This window comes from Ranitomeya variabilis, chromosome 3 (assembly GCF_051348905.1).
Source record: "Ranitomeya variabilis isolate aRanVar5 chromosome 3, aRanVar5.hap1, whole genome shotgun sequence".
Classification (NCBI taxonomy): Eukaryota; Metazoa; Chordata; class Amphibia; order Anura; family Dendrobatidae; genus Ranitomeya; species Ranitomeya variabilis.
The window spans coordinates 94,030,271-94,050,080 of NC_135234.1; the positions used below are offsets into that span (position 1 = coordinate 94,030,271).

At 44.9% G+C, this 19,810-nt stretch overlaps 1 protein-coding gene across 2 annotated transcripts in view; it reads right to left on the reverse strand.

The window, feature by feature from the left end:
* The window catches only part of WSCD1 (WSC domain containing 1), a 428,603-nt gene that overhangs the window by 260,923 nt on the left and 147,870 nt on the right, over positions 1-19,810 (reverse strand). Inside the window, exons 3-4 of one of the 2 annotated variants that reach the window (XM_077294396.1) lie at positions 1,333-1,368; positions 689-803 (exon numbers count right to left, since the gene is read on the reverse strand). In XM_077294396.1, the coding sequence (XP_077150511.1) occupies positions 689-803; positions 1,333-1,368 (151 nt within the window). The remainder of the gene's footprint in view (positions 1-688; positions 804-1,332; positions 1,369-19,810) is intronic. The other variant, XM_077294397.1, reaches the window with a different exon arrangement.

Genomic DNA, 19,810 nt, shown 5'->3' on the forward strand with positions numbered 1-19,810 from the left:
GGTTTCCCAAAACCCTACTCGATCTTAAAAAAATGAAAGTCGCTCAACCCTAATCATTACTCATTTTTGGGAGGTGAGCGAAACACATTTTTCATTTCTAAAAGTTATACAGCTTTAATATATCAGTCCCACTCTTAACATATAATTGAACACCGTAAATTTCAAACACTTTTCATAATGATTTTTAAGTTTTTTTTAATTTTGTTAAAATTGTGCAAATTTGTGAAAAAAAATCATCCTTGTCCAAAAAGCCTCCAAAACACCCAAAAATAGTTGTGAAAGGAAGGAATAAAACGTTCCCTCGAGGCAGTTGTACAGAAGAAAAACTGGATATCAGTAAGTGAATATTTAGGTTTATTGGTTTGTTTTTAGAGCACAATGGGCCAGTTTCCAAAGTAAAAAAATGGTTGACAACCCATTTAGTGGCTTGGAAATATTATTCCATCCATCCCTAACTGATACTTTTCAAACCTAGTTTCTCAGAAATGTCTTTATGGTGTCATTTTATAGAATGTAGAAGAGCGGAGTCTTGCCATGTGCCCTAGATAATAATACACTAAAGATTTAAGATCCTGGTTTAGTGTTCCCATCATTGCCGCCACTGCAGTTCATTAGTACAGAATGTTCAGTTTAGTGTAAAATTTACTCTATACCCCTCCATAACCTAGTCAGTTAGCAGAGACATTACCTTTCTGCACAGGCACTCTGACAGTGACTTATAGTCATTTTCTTCAGATCATAGAACACTGTAGCTTTCAAAGTCCTTTCTTCCACATTTTCTATAAAGCATCCAATGTATGTACCTGAAAAAAAAATGACAAAAGCTGAAATGAGTGTGCCATATGTCATAGTCACCACCTGTGTACTCCAGCATAATGTGTTCATAATGATGATTAATATACTCTGCCTTGGTTAATTTACACCTGGACCTCACATATGTCTTTACAAATCAATAGTGTGAAACCTCACGAAAACTGAATTATCGCACATTCATCTCCCCAGTCTGGAGATGATGGGTACTCTTATTATTACCATACTATGGATTTTGGATTTATTGTGATTTAATGGGAACGGGACATACATTTGGACTAAGTTTAGGCAGCATATAGATGCCGGTTTTGGCAGGTTCTCCTCTTGGCTGATAGTTTTCAAACTAGAGAGGTGTATGAAGACTATATGAACTGCTCAAAAGTTAGGGCGTTGCATTTGTTCCAAGTACAGTAAAAACTGAGGCAGCTGCCATTGAGGCCTCTCCATCTCCTCATGCGGCGGCCATCTGACACAAATGAGTCATTTGCAAGTGTGTCAGGTGGAAGTAACATGAGCACTTACCGCTTTCAACTTGACTGTTTCCTGTGTTGCTGACTTCTTCTGAAACAGATAAAGGGTTTGGCCACTTAATATTCTGCTATATGTTTCAAGGTCATGCTTTTGTGGCAATTACGCATACAAGAATGTAAAGGTTCTCCTCCTGCACTTAGCAGATGCTTTCTCGCTCACTAGACAGAGCTCCCAACCCAAAAAAATGGCAGATGATGGAGGAACATGTGACCAGACTTATTAATCAGCTTCTAATCTAAAAATCATCTCTCCTATGTGCAATATTTTTTCTATAGGAGGAGGATGATCAACTGGTTTGGTCACATGCTCCTCCATCAGCAGCCATTTTGAGAACTTGAGAGCTGTGCAGTTTGTGAGGAAAGCTGCACTAATTTGATAAAGATGGAGATCCTCTAAAGGTCGGGTCACATGACAGTATTTTCTATCAGCTGAAAGTATCGGGTTGATTATGCTAATCACACTTCTATTCATAATTTGATCAGAGTGTGATAACATTTTCTTAGATGAGGAGAAGATGAAAAAAAAAATTCTCCATCTTCCCCATTCCATCAGTCCATGGAAATCGGACTGCACTCAGAAGTAATCCTAGTGAAGTCTGATTTTTTTCCACACACTTATTGACTTGCATGACTTAGTGCAATCTGAATATCGAATGCCAATTGAGAATGCTGTGAGTTTTTTCCTTGGACAGACTATCTCAAGAAAAAGAAATCAGACATGTTGATAGCCACATATAATAACACTGGTCCTAGTGTCATCCAATGTTGTGTTGGATCACACTTGGACCAAATATACAGTCATTTGCACAAGTCCTATTAGGCTAGTTTCACAATAGCGTTCGGCAGGGCTGTGGACCGCAGCCTTCTTCCTCCTTTAAGCCTCGACCACTTCCATGTCTCTTCCTTCAGCTCCACCTACATCAGCACGCGTCCAGCGTACCCGATCTTTAACACTGGGTACGCAGGCCATGCGGATGTATGCGGATGCCTCCGCATGCGTCTTTTTGATGCTGTGCCGACAGCAACAAAATTCAACAAGTTGCGTTCGACGCAGGTCAGTGAAGCGTCAAAACGACACATGCGGAGACATCCGCATACATCCGCATGGCCTGCATACCCAATGCTAAAGATAGGGTACTCAGGACGCATATTTCGGTAACCATCAATGAGTTTCTTACAATGCTCTGCTGGAATTTTAGACCATTCTTCTTTGGCAAACTGCTCCAGGTCCCTGATATTTGAAGGGTGCCTTCTCCAAACTGCCATTTTTAGATCTCTCCACAGGTGTTCTATGGGATTCAGGTCTGGACTCATTGCTGGCCACCTTAGAAGTCTCCAGTGCTTTCTCTCAAACTATTTTCTAGGGCTTTTTCAAGTGTGTTTTGGGTCATTGTCCTGCTGGAAGACCCATGACCTCTGAGGGAGACCCAGCTTTCTCACACTGGGCCCTACATTATGCTGCAAAATGTTTTGGTAGTCTTCAGACTTCATAATGCTATGCACACGGTCAAGCAGTCTAGTGCCAGAGGCAGCAAAGCAACCCTAAAACATCAGGGAACCTCCGCCATGTTTGACTGTAGGGACCGTGTTCTTTTCTTTGAATGCCTTTTTTTTCTCCTGTAAACTCTATGTTGATGCCTTTGACCAAAAAGCTCTACTTTTGTCTCATCTAACCAGAGAACATTCTTCCAAAACGTTTTAGGCTTTTTCAGGAAAGTTTTGGCAAACTCCAGCCTGGCTTTTTTATGTCTCGGGGTAAAAAGTGGGGTCTTCCTGGGTCTCCTATCATACAGTCCCTTTTAATACAGACACTGACAGATAGTAAGGGTTGACACTGTTGTACCCTCGGACTGCAGGGCAGCTTGAACTTGTTTGGATGTTAGTCGAGGTTCTTTATCCAACATCCGCCCAATCTTGCATTGAAATCTCTTGTCAATTTTTATTTTCCGTCCACATCTAGGGAGGTTAGCCACAGTGCCAAGGGCTTTAAACATCTTGATGACACTGCGCGCGGTAGACACAGGAACATTCAGGTCTTTGGAGATGGACTTGTAGCCTTGGGATTGCTCATGCTTCCTCACAATTTGGTTTCTCAAGTCCTCAGACAGTTCTTTGGTGTTCTTTCTTTTCTCCATGCTCAATGTGGTACACACAAGGACACAGGACAGAGGATGAGTCAACTTTAATCCATGTCAACTGGCTGCAAGTGTGATTTAGTTATTGCCAACACCTGTTAGGTGCCATAGGTAAGTTACAGGTGCTGTTAATTACACAAATTAGAGAAGCATCACATGATTTTTTGAACAGTGCCAATACTTTTGCCCACCCCCTTTTTATGTTTGGTGTGGAATTATATCCAGTTTGGCTTTAGGACAATTCTTTTTGTGTTTTTTCATTTAAGACAAATTAAATGACGATAATAATACCAAAGAATTTGTGTTTGCAATCATTTTCAGGAAGAAACTGAGTATTATCTGACAGAATTGCAGGGGTGTCAATACTTTTGGCCACAACTGTATATTTAGTGCCTTATAAAATAACTGATTTGTCAGCAGGAGATTATCACTAGAAAACTATTGGTCTGCTGCCAGGTAGCCCAATCACTACGCCAATGCCACTGATTAGAAGCTTCCTGCCTATGCAAAGTTTACACAGAAATCTGCCAATCTGTGATGTGGATGGGGGTTATAAAAAAGTCAGCACTCAGAGAACTGGTAGATCTGCAGCAAAGAAAACAGTTTTTTTAATCAAAACTGCAGCAACCAGTAAAGTAACCCCTTTAGCCCCAAAGGTGGTTTGCACGTTACTGACCAGACCAATTTTTGTAATTCTGACTACTGTCACATTATGAGATAATAATTCTGGAACACTTCAACACATCCCGGTGATTCTGAGACAGTTTTTTTGACACATATTGTACTTCATGATAGTGGTAACAATTCTTTGATATGACTTGCGTTTACTTGTGAAACTTATTGGAAATGTTTAAACTTTGAATAATCATGCCTTTATATCACAAAGATATGTCACACAAAATAGTTAATAAATAACATTTTCCATTTTCTACAAGGGTTTAAAGTTGACAAAACAAAAATTACAAAACCATCTTTTTTTTTTAGGGACCACATCACATTTGAAGTGAATTTGAGGGGTCTATATGACAGAAAATACCAAAAAGTGACACCATTTTAAAAACTGCACCCCTCAAGGTGCTCAAAACCACAATCAAGAAGTTTATTAACCCTTCAGGCGCTTCACAGGAATTTTTGGAATATGGAAAAAAATTAACATTTAACTTTTTTTCCACAAAAAAATTACTTCAGATTATTTTTTTTTATTTTGACAAGGGTGACCGGAAAATAGGGACCTCAAAATGTGTTGTGTACTTTCTCCTGAGCATGCAGATACCCCATATGAGGGAGAAAACCTCTGTTTGGGCGCACGGCAGAGCTCGGAAGGGAAGGAGCATCATTTGACTTTTGAATATAAAATTTTCTGGAATCATTAGCAGATGTTATGTCGCATTTGCAGAGCCCCTGATGTGCCTAAACAGTGGAAACCCCCACAAGTGATCCCATTTTGGAAACTAGACCTCTCAAGGAATGTATTTAGATGTGTGGTGACCACCTCGAACCCCCAGGTGCTTCACAGACATTTATAACGTTGAGCCGTGAAAATAATAAAATCACATTCCCCCAAAACATTTTTATTTTAGCCCAAAATTTTGCATTTTCATAAGGGTAACAGGAGAAATTGCACAATTGCTTGTGCATTTGTATTGAGGCCTATTCAGACAGGTAAGTATCTCTGCCTGTTTTTGGTGTGTTTTCTTGAATTTTTCCTTTTTTGGTGTTTTTGAAATTGCACAATTACAATTTGTTGGGCAATTTCTTCTGAGTACACCAATAACCTATATGAGGAAAAACAACTTTGGATGCACAGAGCAAAGCTCAGAACGGAAGAGGCGCCATATTTGAGTTCAGATTTGCTGGAATGGTTTGAGGATGTCATGTCACATTGACAGAGACCCTGAGATGCCAGAACAACAGAAACCCCCTATATTGGAACTCATTTTACAAACTACACTCCCCAATGAATTCATCTAGTGGTGCAGTGATCCTATTGACACCATATGTGCCTCACAGAATGTTAGACCACTGAGCTGTGAGGAAAGAATAATAAAATGTATTCCCCTAATATGTTGTTTTAGCACCAAGTTTTTATATTTTCTAAGGGCTATTAGGAGAATTTTTTTTTACAAGAAACTGAGGTCCATTTTTTCCTAAGTGCGACCCATTGGGGGAGCCCATGAGGTGCCAGAACAGCAGAACCCCCATAAGTGACCCCGTTTTACAAACTACATCTCTCAATACATTCATGTAGAGAAGCTGTGATAATATTGAGACCACGGGTGTGTCACAGAATTTTGCACCATTGGGCAGTGAAGAAAAAATAACTACATTTTTACCACTAAAATTTTGTTTCAGCTCCAGATTTTACATTTTCACACAAGTGGGTAAAATGGCAACATAATTTATCCCATAATTTCTACTGAACGCGGCAATACCCCATATGTGGCTGTACAGTACTACTTAGCCATATGGAGAGACTCAGGAGAGGAACGGAGCGCTATTTGCCTCCTGGAGAGCAGATTTTCCTAGAACAGTTTGCGGACTCCATATACAGAGCTCCTAATTGCTAAAAGAGCAGAATCGCCCCTCAAGTGACCCCATTTTGGAAATTATACCCCTTTGGGAATTTATCTACAGGTGTAGTGCCTATTTTGACTCCATGGGTATTTTCTAGAAACAAGCAGTAATAAATGTTGCCAAGTGAAAATTGCAAACTGCTGTTGTAGTTACCAGTACCCTGAGGAAGGCAGAGTGCTGAAATGCGCGTTGGAGAGGGTGCCATCCAGGTGACCGAGTATCTAACACTTAGTAAGTTACACTCAACTTTGATTTTATCTTTTATTCCCTGCACTTTGTTCTATATGACTCATATACACTGACACCTACTGGTGTACTTCTGCACTTGCACTTTTTGTATATATAATAATTTTTTACCCGCAATACACAATGTAGTAGCTAATGACTTTGATGCAATAGGTTGCAATTGCGGGTGTCCTTTTTGCACTGGATGTAGCACCCTTTGTTTTTATTTTTATTTTTTATTTTTAATTGCTATATTTTATGTATTATTTTCACTATTTGTGTACTGATTTTTCTGTTATAATTTACCTGATTTATTAATAAACTTCATGTTATTTAATAACTTTGGATGCATGGTCGGCATTTTGGGTCTTCCAGTTGGTTAGTGCAGTTAAGTTTCCGACTGTCCTTTTTTTCTTCACTCAGTCCATACACACGGGTAGCAGGTATACCACTCTTTAATTTTTGTACTACATCACCACGGTAAAATACACGCATACTGCTATCTGGGAGCAATCCTTTTCTTGTCTTGGTTTATTTTACAGTTACCAGTACACTGCAGCGACCAGTACGTTGCAATCACCAGTAAGTTATGCCCAGCCTGTGCTTCTAGTTATTAGAATCTGTTTAGTTTGTGACTATCCGCCATTTTCTTGTAGAGTTCTGGCTGCTGGTCTTTTTCCTCTGGTGCTGGGTTTGTCTTGGGTCAGGTGTAGTGATGAGCGAATATACTCTTTACTCCAGATTTCTTGGGCATGCTCGGGGGTCCTCCGAGTATTTTTTAGTGGTCGGAGATTTAGTTTTTCTTGCCGCAGTTAATTATTTACATCTGTTAGCCAGCATAAGTAGAATGTGGGGATTCCCTAGCAACCAGGCAACCCCCACATGTACTTATGCTGGCTAACAGATGTAAATCATTCAGCTGCGGCAAGAAAAACGAAATCTCCGAGCACTAAAAAATACTCGGAGGACCCCCGAGCATGCTCGAGAAATCTCGAGTAACGAGTATATTCGCTCATCACTAGTCAAGTGTTTGTTTCACTCTTTATTAACCAGCACCTGCCTTCCAGTCCTTGCTGGACAACAGTGTTAATCTGCTTGAGGTCTAGGTTGGTGCTTTGCTTTGTCTTCTGTGTGTGTTATTTGTGCAGTGCTGGTACCTCTGGTTCTGCTAGCCTTAGTTTTTGTTTTCTATTGGTTCCTGCAGTCTTCTCTTTGTTTTCTATTAGGAGGTGACCAGTTTTTGTATCCAGTCCTTAGTTCTTTTAGGGAACCCCTTCCCCTTATCTATAGGTCTTCGCTTGAGATTAACCTAGGATCGTCGGTGGGTATACTTGCAAGGAATGGGTCGCCCACTCCATCGTAGGGTTTCAGCCTAGTCATAGTGCAGGTTCAGTTTTCCCCCTTCTACCTTAGTCCTGTGTTGCAGATCCGTAACAGTTTGTCCAGACTGAAAGAAGTATTAAAAAAAAAACACCCCTCCCCGATTTCTGCAATATGAACAGCATTCAAGATCTTGCTCAGCGTCTGCAAAGGTTAACGTTGAAAGTTGCCAGCTTAAAACAGCACGTGAGTAATTGCCCTGGAATCTGCTCTGAAGAACTTAAGGTGGGTTTGCCTGAATGTTTTTCTGGTAAACGGCAGGAATTTTTTAGTTTAAAAATGCATGTTTACTTTATTTGCGGCTTAGATCCAGGTTTTTAGGGGCTGAATTACAGCGTGTGGGGATTATTATGTTGTTATTGCGAAGTGAGCCGCAAGTTTCGGCATTTTCATTGCGTCCGAATGACCCTTGTTTGATGTCAGTAAAAGCGTTTTTTTTCTGCTATGGGGTAGGGTTGAGCGACTTTCATTTTTTTAAGATCGAGTAGGGTTTTGGGAAACCCGATTTTGTCCAGAGTCGAGTCGAGTGCAGTCGGCCGATTATCGCTAAAAGTCGGGGATCGACCGAAACACGAAACCCAATGCAAGTCAATGGGGAAGCATAGTCAGCAGTGAGTGGAGGCCAGGAAAACACCTACAGTGCCCATTTTAATGCCAAAAACATCCATTCTTGTTTCTGAAGCTTGCCAATCTTAATTAACTGTATAATAATAGTTGGGCATAGGGAATTGGGGGAAAGTTGTGGGGGGAGTAGGGCTGGCTCAAGTTTTTCGTGGGCCCAGGAAATGCGGACTACGTCACGGCGGTGTTGCAGGGAAAGGTAAGTATTTAAACGTTGCAAGTGCTGTGATCCTGAGCAAGCAGGGGGGGGCCCACTCGTTCGCATTGGCACTGGCACAGGGCCCCTCAAAGTACGGCGGTGTGTTTGCATGGCGGGGGCGCCTCCCACCAGCAGCGACACTTTTGCGTACTCTGAGGGGCCCTGTGCCAGTGACGTCGCCAACGAGTATGCCCCCCACCTGATGAAGGAACCTGCACTTTCATCTGCACCTTCCTCTTTGTCCCTGTGTAAGGTGGTATAACATGCGGGAAGGGGAACCTTACTTTCAGCAGGGTCAGATTCTGGCTGTGTAGAGTACAAGGGGAATGTAGTGGTCTAGGTCAATGTACCAGCAGACTCATTTAGCAGTGGCTGGGCAATGGGCAGGATGAGGAGGAAACAGATATAGGGCCAAAGAATAAAGTAGGCTAAATGCAGTTCAAAATTGGTAACAGGACTAAACAGGCGGCATTGCTTTGTTCAGTGGAGTAGCAAACCCAAGAGCAGCAGACACTGTTTCAAGGGCCTAACCACACTAGTAGGCCAAATGCAGTTTAATATCTGATAGTATAGGGCGAAAGCCAGAATGTGGAAGCTCAGCTTTGTTCAGTTGAGGACAACACCAGGGAGGGGCAGACACCTTTAGTAGGCCGGAAAAGCCTATTGCATTTTTTAAAATGGTAATTTGGAGCAGAAGGTTGAAGCTCAGCTTTATTTAGTTGAGGACAACACCAGGCAGGGGCACACAGACAGACACCTTTAGTAGGCCGGAAAAGCCTATTGCATTTTTTAAAATGGTAATTTGGAGCAGAAGGTTGAAGCTCAGCTTTATTTAGTTGAGGACAACACCAGGCAGGGGCACACAGACAGACACCTTTAGTAGGCCGGAAAAGCCTATTGCATTTTTTAAAATGGTAATTTGGAGCAGAAGGTTGAAGCTCAGCTTTATTTAGTTGAGGGCAACACCAGGGAGGGGCAGAAGCCGTTAGTAGGCCCTAACCACCATTTTGTTTTTTAAAAACCACTTAATGAGAGCCGGAAGGTTGAAGCTCAGCTTTATTCAGTTGAGGACAACACCAGGCAGGGGCACACAGACAGACACCTTTAGTAGGCCGGAAAAGCCTATTGCATTTTTTAAAATGGTAATTTGGAGCAGAAGGTTGAAGCTCAGCTTTATTTAGTTGAGGACAACACCAGGCAGGGGCACACAGACAGACACCTTTAGTAGGCCGGAAAAGCCTATTGCATTTTTTAAAATGGTAATTTGGAGCAGAAGGTTGAAGCTCAGCTTTATTTAGTTGAGGGCAACACCAGGGAGGGGCAGAAGCCGTTAGTAGGCCCTAACCACCATTTTGTTTTTTAAAAACCACTTAATGAGAGCCGGAAGGTTGAAGCTCAGCTTTATTCAGTTGAGGACAACACCAGGCAGGGGCACACAGACAGACACCTTTAGTAGGCCGGAAAAGCCTATTGCATTTTTTAAAATGGTAATTTGGAGCAGAAGGTTGAAGCTCAGCTTTATTTAGTTGAGGGCAACACCAGGCAGGGGCACACAGACAGACACCTTTAGTAGGCCGGAAAAGCCTATTGCATTTTTTAAAATGGTAATTTGGAGCAGAAGGTTGAAGCTCAGCTTTATTTAGTTGAGGACAACACCAGGCAGGGGCACACAGACAGACACCTTTAGTAGGCCGGAAAAGCCTATTGCATTTTTTAAAATGGTAATTTGGAGCAGAAGGTTGAAGCTCAGCTTTATTTAGTTGAGGGCAACACCAGGGAGGGGCAGAAGCCGTTAGTAGGCCCTAACCAAAGTTGAAGGCCAAATGCAGTTTAATTTCTGATACTATAGGCCGAAAGCCAGAAGGTGGAAGCTCCGATTTAGACAGTGGAGGACAATTTGAATTAGGGACTGCAGACAGACTTAGTAGGCTGTACCCTGTGGACCATGCATCCAACACATTAACCCATTGCGCCGTAATGGACACGTAATCTTCCGTGGCCATGCCTACAGGTCCATGCGTCTGTTGTCAGGTGCACCTTTGTACTCACAGATTGCCAGAGTGCATGGACAATGCGGTCTTCTACATGCTGGTGGAGGGTTGGGATGGCTTTTCTCGCAAAAGAAGTGTCGACTGGTTAGCTTGTAGCGTGGTACAGCGTAGTCCATCATGGCCTTATTAATAGTAAATAAAATATATAACTAGGCTCTATGAACTTTTAAATAGGTTCCAGGGGTACACGGGCAGCATTGGTGTGGTCAGTGGAGGAGTATTGCAAGTAGGGGCTGCATGCAGACAGGCTATCAAAGGCCTAAAATACCAAACAGTAGGCACTCATGGCAGTTTTACATCGGTTACATGGATACACAGGCAGGCACTCCAGGCAGCATTGTGGTCAGTGGAGGAGTATTGCAAGTAGGGGCCGCAGACAGGCTATCAAAGGCCTAAAATAACAAACAGTAGGCAGTCATGGCAGTTTTACATCGGTTACATGGATACACAGGCAGGCAATCCAGGCAGCATTGTGGTCAGTGGAGGAGTATTGCAAGTAGGGGCCGCAGACAGGCTATCAAAGGCCTAAAATAACAAACAGTAGGCAGTCATGGCAGTTTTACATCGGTTACATGGATACTCAGGCAGGCACTCCAGGCAGCATTGTGGTCAGTGGAGGAGTATTGCAAGTAGGGGCCGCAGACAGGCTATCAAAGGCCTAAAATAACAAACAATAGGCTCATTGCAGTTTTACAGCGGTTACATGGATAGACGGGCAGGCAGCTTGGTGGTGAGTGGAGGAGTATTTAAAGTAGGGACCGCAGACAGGCTTCAAAGGCCTAACATAAGAAAATGGGCTGGCTGTAGGCACTTTATAATTGGTTCCAGGGGTACACGGGCAGCAGTGGTCTGGCCAGTGGAGGACTAGTGGAAGGAGGGACCGCAGACAGGCTTCAAAGGCCTAACATAACAAAATGGGCTGGCTGTAGGCACTTTATAATTGGTTCCAGGGGTACACGGGCAGCAGTGGTCTGGCCAGTGGAGGACTAGTGGAAGGAGGGACCGCAGACAGGCTTCAAAGGCCTAACATAAAAAAATGGGCTGGCTGTAGGCACTTTATAATTGGTTCCAGGGGTACACGGGCAGCAGTGGTCTGGCCAGTGGAGGACTAGTGGAAGGAGGGACCGCAGACAGGCTTCAAAGGCCTAACATAAAAAAATGGGCTGGCTGTAGGCACTTTATAATTGGTTCCAGGGGTACACGGGCAGCAGTGGTCTGGCCAGTGGAGGACTAGTGGAAGGAGGGACCGCAGACAGGCTTCAAAGGCCTAACATAAAAAAATGGGCTGGCTGTAGGCACTTTATAATTGGTTCCAGGGGTACACGGGCAGCAGTGGTCTGGTCAGTGGAGGACTAGTGGAAGGAGGGACCGCAGACAGGCTTCAAAGGCCTAACATAAAAAAATGGGCTGGCTGTAGGCACTTTATAATTGGTTCCAGGGGTACACGGGCAGCAGTGGTCTGGTCAGTGGAGGACTAGTGGAAGGAGGGACCGCAGACAGGCTTCAAAGGCCTAACATAAAAAAATGGGCTGGCTGTAGGCACTTTATAATTGGTTCCAGGGGTACACGGGCAGCAGTGGTCTGGCCAGTGGAGGACTAGTGGAAGGAGGGACCGCAGACAGGCTTCAAAGGCCTAACATAAGAAAATGGGCTGGCTGTAGGCACTTTATAATTGGTTCCAGGGGTACACGGGCAGCAGTGGTCTGGCCAGTGGAGGACTAGTGGAAGGAGGGACCGCAGACAGGCTTCAAAGGCCTAACATAAAAAAATGGGCTGGCTGTAGGCACTTTATAATTGGTTCCAGGGGTACACGGGCAGCAGTGGTCTGGCCAGTGGAGGACTAGTGGAAGGAGGGACTGAAGACAGGCTTCAAAGGCCTAACATAAAAAAATGGGCTGGCTGTAGGCACTTTATAATTGGTTCCAGGGGTACACGGGCAGCAGTGGTCTGGCCAGTGGAGGACTAGTGGAAGGAGGGACCGCAGACAGGCTTCAAAGGCCTAACATAAAAAAATGGGCTGGCTGTAGGCACTTTATAATTGGTTCCAGGGGTACACGGGCAGCAGTGGTCTGGCCAGTGGAGGACTAGTGGAAGGAGGGACCGCAGACAGGCTTCAAAGGCCTAACATAAAAAAATGGGCTGGCTGTAGGCACTTTATAATTGGTTCCAGGGGTACACGGGCAGCAGTGGTCTGGTCAGTGGAGGACTAGTGGAAGGAGGGACCGCAGACAGGCTTCAAAGGCCTAACATAAAAAAATGGGCTGGCTGTAGGCACTTTATAATTGGTTCCAGGGGTACACGGGCAGCAGTGGTCTGGTCAGTGGAGGACTAGTGGAAGGAGGGACCGCAGACAGGCTTCAAAGGCCTAACATAAAAAAATGGGCTGGCTGTAGGCACTTTATAATTGGTTCCAGGGGTACACGGGCAGCAGTGGTCTGGCCAGTGGAGGACTAGTGGAAGGAGGGACCGCAGACAGGCTTCAAAGGCCTAACATAAAAAAATGGGCTGGCTGTAGGCACTTTATAATTGGTTCCAGGGGTACATGGGCAGCAGTGGTCTGGCCAGTGGAGGACTAGTGGAAGGAGGGACCGCAGACAGGCTTCAAAGGCCTAACATAAAAAAATGGGCTGGCTGTAGGCACTTTATAATTGGTTCCAGGGGTACACGGGCAGCAGTGGTCTGGCCAGTGGAGGACTAGTGGAAGGAGGGACCGCAGACAGGCTTCAAAGGCCTAACATAAAAAAATGGGCTGGCTGTAGGCACTTTATAATTGGTTCCAGGGGTACACGGGCAGCAGTGGTCTGGCCAGTGGAGGACTAGTGGAAGGAGGGACCGCAGACAGGCTTCAAAGGCCTAACATAAAAAAATGGGCTGGCTGTAGGCACTTTATAATTGGTTCCAGGGGTACACGGGCAGCAGTGGTCTGGCCAGTGGAGGACTAGTGGAAGGAGGGACCGCAGACAGGCTTCAAAGGCCTAACATAAAAAAATGGGCTGGCTGTAGGCACTTTATAATTGGTTCCAGGGGTACACGGGCAGCAGTGGTCTGGTCAGTGGAGGACTAGTGGAAGGAGGGACCGCAGACAGGCTTCAAAGGCCTAACATAAAAAAATGGGCTGGCTGTAGGCACTTTATAATTGGTTCCAGGGGTACACGGGCAGCAGTGGTCTGGTCAGTGGAGGACTAGTGGAAGGAGGGACCGCAGACAGGCTTCAAAGGCCTAACATAAAAAAATGGGCTGGCTGTAGGCACTTTATAATTGGTTCCAGGGGTACACGGGCAGCAGTGGTCTGGTCAGTGGAGGACTAGTGGAAGGAGGGACCGCAGACAGGCTTCAAAGGCCTAACATAAAAAAATGGGCTGGCTGTAGGCACTTTATAATTGGTTCCAGGGGTACACGGGCAGCAGTGGTCTGGTCAGTGGAAGACTAGTGGAAGGAGGGACCGCAGACAGGCTTCAAAGGCCTAAAATAACAAACAATAGGCTCATGGCAGTTTTACAGCGGTTACATGGATACACGGGCAGCTTGGTGGTGAGTGGAGGAGTAGTGCAAGGAGTGTCTGTCCCAGTACTCCCAAAATATAAATAGATGTTAATGTCTCGCAAAACAACCAAAACAAAAAAAAAGGTGGCATACTTAGGTACAGGGGTGGGCTCATCTGCTGAGTTTCTGACATAGTAATTTGGCAGTAACTATTTAATGGTGCCAATATAGGACACAGACACAGACTACTTTAAGTTGCATCATAGATGTCTACAAATGTGTATTGTCAGTGCCAGACATTGAATGATGTCAGCAAATAGACTAAAGATTGGTGGAGCTGTGCGACATAATTTTGCATGTGGTAGAGCACATTTTGAGCTGGGGTAGGGGGGAACTCTCTAGAGGCCGGCGGGACCGCCCCAGGGCCCCTCATGTTACAACGGTGTGTCTGACGTTGGGTGCGCACCACCACCGCCAGAGACACTACATTGTACTATGAGGGACCCAGTAGCAATGCCGTCAACCAAAAGCGAGCACACCCACCTCTTCAGACAAACAGCAGTCTCACGGGTGCTTGCGCCAAGTCGCGATACCACGGCCCCGTGTGGGGAGTTTGGCCATTTAGGGAGGTGTAAACATGTCGTATGCTGTACAATCAGCTGCAGCAAATTAGACATTAGAAAAGTAATTCACAGGCAAGAGCCTTTCATAGGAAAGCTAGGTGTCGGCCGGGCAAGGTGGGGCAAAAGATTTCGAAATCCAGTTGTGGTTCATTTTAATGAATGTTAGATCGTCAACATTTTGGGTAGCCAGACGAGTCCTTTTTTCGGTTAATATTGAACCTGCAGCACTGAATACTCTTTCTGATAGGACACTTGCTGCCGGGCAAGCAAGCTCCTGCAATGCATATTCTGCCAATTCTGGCCAGGTGTCTAATTTGGAGGCCCAGTAATCAAATGGGAATGACGGTTGAGGGAGAACATCGATAAGGGATGAAAAATAGTTAGTAACCATACTGGACAAATGTTGTCTCCTGTCACTTTCAATTGATGCAGCAGTACCTGTCCTGTCTGCGGTCATAGCAAAATCACTCCACAACCTGGTCAGAAAACCCCTCTGTCCAACGCCACTTCTGATGTGTGCACCCCTAACACTCCTAGTCTGCTGCCCCCTGGAGCTCGTGTGAGAACGATCACGTGCGCTGTGTGCTGGGAATGCCTGAAGCAAACGGTCAACAAGAGTTGATTGTTTGGTTGCTAATATTAGTTCCAAGTTCTCATGTGGCATAATATTTTGCAATTTGCCTTTATAGCGTGGATCAAGGAGGCAGGCCAACCAGTAATCGTCATCGTTCATCATTTTCGTAATGCGTGTGTCCCTTTTTAGGATACGTAAGGCATAATCCGCCATGTGGGCCAAAGTTCCAGTTGTCAAATCTCCGGTTGTGATTGGTTGAGGGGCAGTTGCAGGCAAATCTACGTCACTTGTGTCCCTCAAAAAACCAGAACCCGGCCGTGACACGCAACCAATTTCCTGTGCCCCCGGGAAAGGTTCGGCATTAAAAATATACTCATCCCCATCATCCTCCTCGTCCTCCACCTCCTCTTCGCCCGCTACCTCGTCCTGTACACTGCCCTGACCAGACAATGGCTGACTGTCATCAAGGCTTTCCTCTTCCTCTGGAGCAGACGCCTGCTCCTTTATGTGCGTCAAACTTTGCATCAGCAGACGCATTAGGGGGATGCTCATGCTTATTACGGCGTTGTCTGCACTAACCAGCCGTGTGCATTCCTCAAAACACTGAAGGACTTGACACATGTCTTGTATCTTCGACCACTGCACACCTGACAACTCCATGTCTGCCATCCTACTGCCTGCCCGTGTATCCTCCCACAAATAAATAACAGCACGCCTCTGTTCGCACAGTCTCTGAAGCATGTGCAGTGTTGAGTTCCACCTTGTTGCAACGTCTATGATTAGGCGATGCTGGGGAAGGTTCAAAGACCGCTGATAGGTCTGCATACGGCTGGCGTGTACAGGCGAACGTCGGATATGTGAGCAAAGTGCACGCACTTTGAGGAGCAGGTCGGAGAACCCAGGATAAGTTTTCAATAAGCACTGCACCACCAGGTTTAAGGTGTGAGCCAGGCAAGGAATGTGTTTCAGTTGGGAAAGGGAGATGGCAGCCATGAAATTCCTTCCGTTATCACTCACTACTTTGCCTGCCTCAAGATCTACTGTGCCCAGCCACGACTGCGTTTCTTGTTGCAAGAACTCGGACAGAACTTCCGCGGTGTGTCTGTTGTCGCCCAAGCACTTCATAGCCAATACAGCCTGCTGACGCTTGGCAGTAGCTGGCCCATAATGGGACAACTGGTGTGCAACAGTGTCATCTGCCGATGGAGTGGTTGGCAGACTGCGTTCTGTGGAAGAGCTGTAGCTTCTGCAGGAGGACGAGGAGGAGGAGGAGGAGGGGGTGCGAACGCCTACAGCCAACTGTTTCCTAGACCGTGGGCTAGGCACAACTGTCCCTAAATTGATGTCGCCTGTGGACCCTGCATCCACCACATTCACCCAGTGTGCCGTGATGGACACATAACGTCCCTGGCCATGCCTACTGGTCCATGCATCTGTAGTCAGGTGCACCTTTGTACTCACAGATTGCCTGAGTGCATGGACGATGCGCTGTTTAACATGCTGGTGCAGGGCTGGGATGGCTTTTCTGGAAAAAAAGTGTCGACTGGGTAGCTCGTATCGTGGTTCAGCGTACTCCATCAGGGCTTTGAAAGCTTCGCTTTCAACTAACCGGTAGGGCATCATCTCTAACGAGATTAGTCTAGCTATGTGGGCGTTAAAACCCTGTGTACGCGGATGCGAGGATAAGTACTTCCTTTTTCTAACCAGAGTCTCATGTAGGGTGAGCTGGACTGGAGAGCTGGAGATCGTGGAACTTTCGGGTGTGCCGGTGTACATGGCAGACTGAGAGACGGTTGGAGACGGTATTGTTTCCGCCGGTGCCCTAGATGCAATATTTCCTCCTACAAAACTGGTGGTTCCCTGACCCTGACTGCTTTTGGCTGGCAAAGAAACCTGCACAGATACTGCCGGTGGTGCAGAAAATGGTGGCCTTACAGTGACGGAAGGGATGTTGCGTTGCTGACTAGCTTCATTGGCCGAGGGTGCTACAACCTTGAGGGACGTTTGGTAGTTAGTCCAGGCTTGAAAATGCATGGTGGTTAAGTGTCTATGCATGCAACTAGTATTTAGACTTTTCAGATTCTGACCTCTGCTTAAGCTAGTTGAACATTTTTGACAAATGACTTTGCGCTGATCTGTTGGATGTTGTTTAAAAAAATGCCAGACTGCACTCTTCCTAGACTCGGATCCCTTTTCAGGGATTGCAGACTGAGCTTTAACCGGATGGCAACGCTGTGCTCCAACAGGTTTTGGCTTTGACACGCGTTTTGGGCCAGATACGGGCCCGGCAGATGGAACCTGTTGCAATGTTGATGCCTGCTGCGGCCCCTCCTCCACCTCCGCTTCTGAACTACTGCCGCCTGCACCCTGTTCCCCCAATGGCTGCCAATCGGGGTCAATAACTGGGTCATCTATTACCTCCTCTTCGAGCTCGTGTGCAACTTCGTCTGTGTCACTGTGTCGGTCGGTGGTATAGCGTTCGTGGCGGGGCAACATAGTCTCATCAGGGTCTGATTGTGGATCTGTACCCTGAGAGGGCAATGTGGTGGTCTGAGTCAAAGGAGCAGCATAGTACTCTGGCTGTGGCTGTGCATCAGTGCACTCCATGTCAGAATATACTTGTAATGGGCATGGCCTGTTAAATGTTTCACTTTCTAAGCCAGGGACGGTATGTGTAAAGAGCTCCATGGAGTGACCCGTTGTGTCGCCTGCTGCATCCTTCTCTCTTGTTGTAGTTTTTGCTGAGGAGGACAAGGAAGCGACTTGTCCCTGACCGTGAACATCCACAAGCGACACGCTGCTTTTACATTTACCAGTTTCGTAAGAGGAGGCAAAAGAGCTAGAGGCTGAGTCTGCAATGTAAGCCAAAACTTGCTGTTGCTGCTCCGCCTTTAAAAGCGGTTTTCCTACTCCCAGAAAAGAGAGCGTTCGAGGCCTTGTGTAGCCTGACGACGAAACTGGCTCCACAGCTCCAGACTTAGGTGGAATATTTTTATCCCCACGACCACCTGATGCTCCACTACCACTACCATCATTACCAGCTGACAATGAACGCCCACGACGACCTCTTGCACCAGACTTCCTCATTGTTTTAAAATCTTAACCAAAGTAACTTTATTTGTTGCTGTCAAACAACTTACACGGTGAGCTATAACTTCAGTATGATTTCAATATCCCTTAACAGGTTGGTGAGACCACAAGGAAAATCAGGCACAATGTTACACACTCTGTTTTCTGTGGCACAAAATCACAGAGATGACACACACGCAGGACTGTCACTCAAGCACTAATGTCAATATTAATCTCCCACCTAATTTATTTATTTTTTTTTTCTCAGGGAGACTTTAGAAACCAAATAATATTAAAAAAAAAAAAAAAAGGCTTTCTATGGCCCACAATTAGAGAGAGAGAGGTGGCACACCCAGGAGTCAAGACTGGCACACAAGCTGAAAGGGCAATATTACTCTCCCACTGTTTTTTTATGTATTTTTTGTTTTTTAAGGGAGACTTTAGAAACCCAATAATATTTTTTTAAAAAAATAAATAGGCTTTCTATGGCCCACTGAATGAGAGGGAGAGAGGTGGCACACCCAGGAGTCAAGACTGGCACACAAGCTGAAAGGGCAATATTACTCTCCCACTGTTTTTTTATGTATTTTTTGTTTTTTAAGGGAGACTTTAGAAACCCAATAATATTTAAAAAAAAAAAATAAATAGGCTTTCTATGGCCCACTGAATGAGAGGGAGAGAGGTGGCACACCCAGGAGTCAAGACTGGCACACAAGCTGAAAGGGCAATATTACTCTCCCACTGTTTTTTTATGTTTTTTTTTTTTTTTCAGGGAGACTTTAGAAACCAAATAATATTAAAAAAACCAAAAAAAAAAAATAGCCTTTCTATGGCCCACTGAATGAGAGAGAGAGGTGGCACACCCAGGAGTCAAGACTGGCACACAAGCTGAAAGGGCAATATTACTCTCCCACTGTTTTTTTATGTATTTTTTGTTTTTTAAGGGAGACTTTAGAAACCCAATAATATTTTTTTAAAAAAATAAATAGGCTTTCTATGGCCCACTGAATGAGAGGGAGAGAGGTGGCACACCCAGGAGTCAAGACTGGCACACAAGCTGAAAGGGCAATATTACTCTCCCACTGTTTTTTTATGTATTTTTTGTTTTTTAAGGGAGACTTTAGAAACCCAATAATATTTTTTTAAAAAAATAAATAGGCTTTCTATGGCCCACTGAATGAGAGGGAGAGAGGTGGCACACCCAGGAGTCAAGACTGGCACACAAGCTGAAAGGGCAATATTACTCTCCCACTGTTTTTTTATGTTTTTGTTTTTTTTTTCAGGGAGACTTTAGAAACCAAATAATATTAAAAAAACCAAAAAAAAAAATAGCCTTTCTATGGCCCACTGAATGAGAGAGAGAGGTGGCACACCCAGGAGTCAAGACTGGCACACAAGCTGAAAGGGCAATATTACTCTCCCACTGTTTTTTTATGTATTTTTTGTTTTTTAAGGGAGACTTTAGAAACCCAATAATATTTTTTTAAAAAAATAAATAGGCTTTCTATGGCCCACTGAATGAGAGGGAGAGAGGTG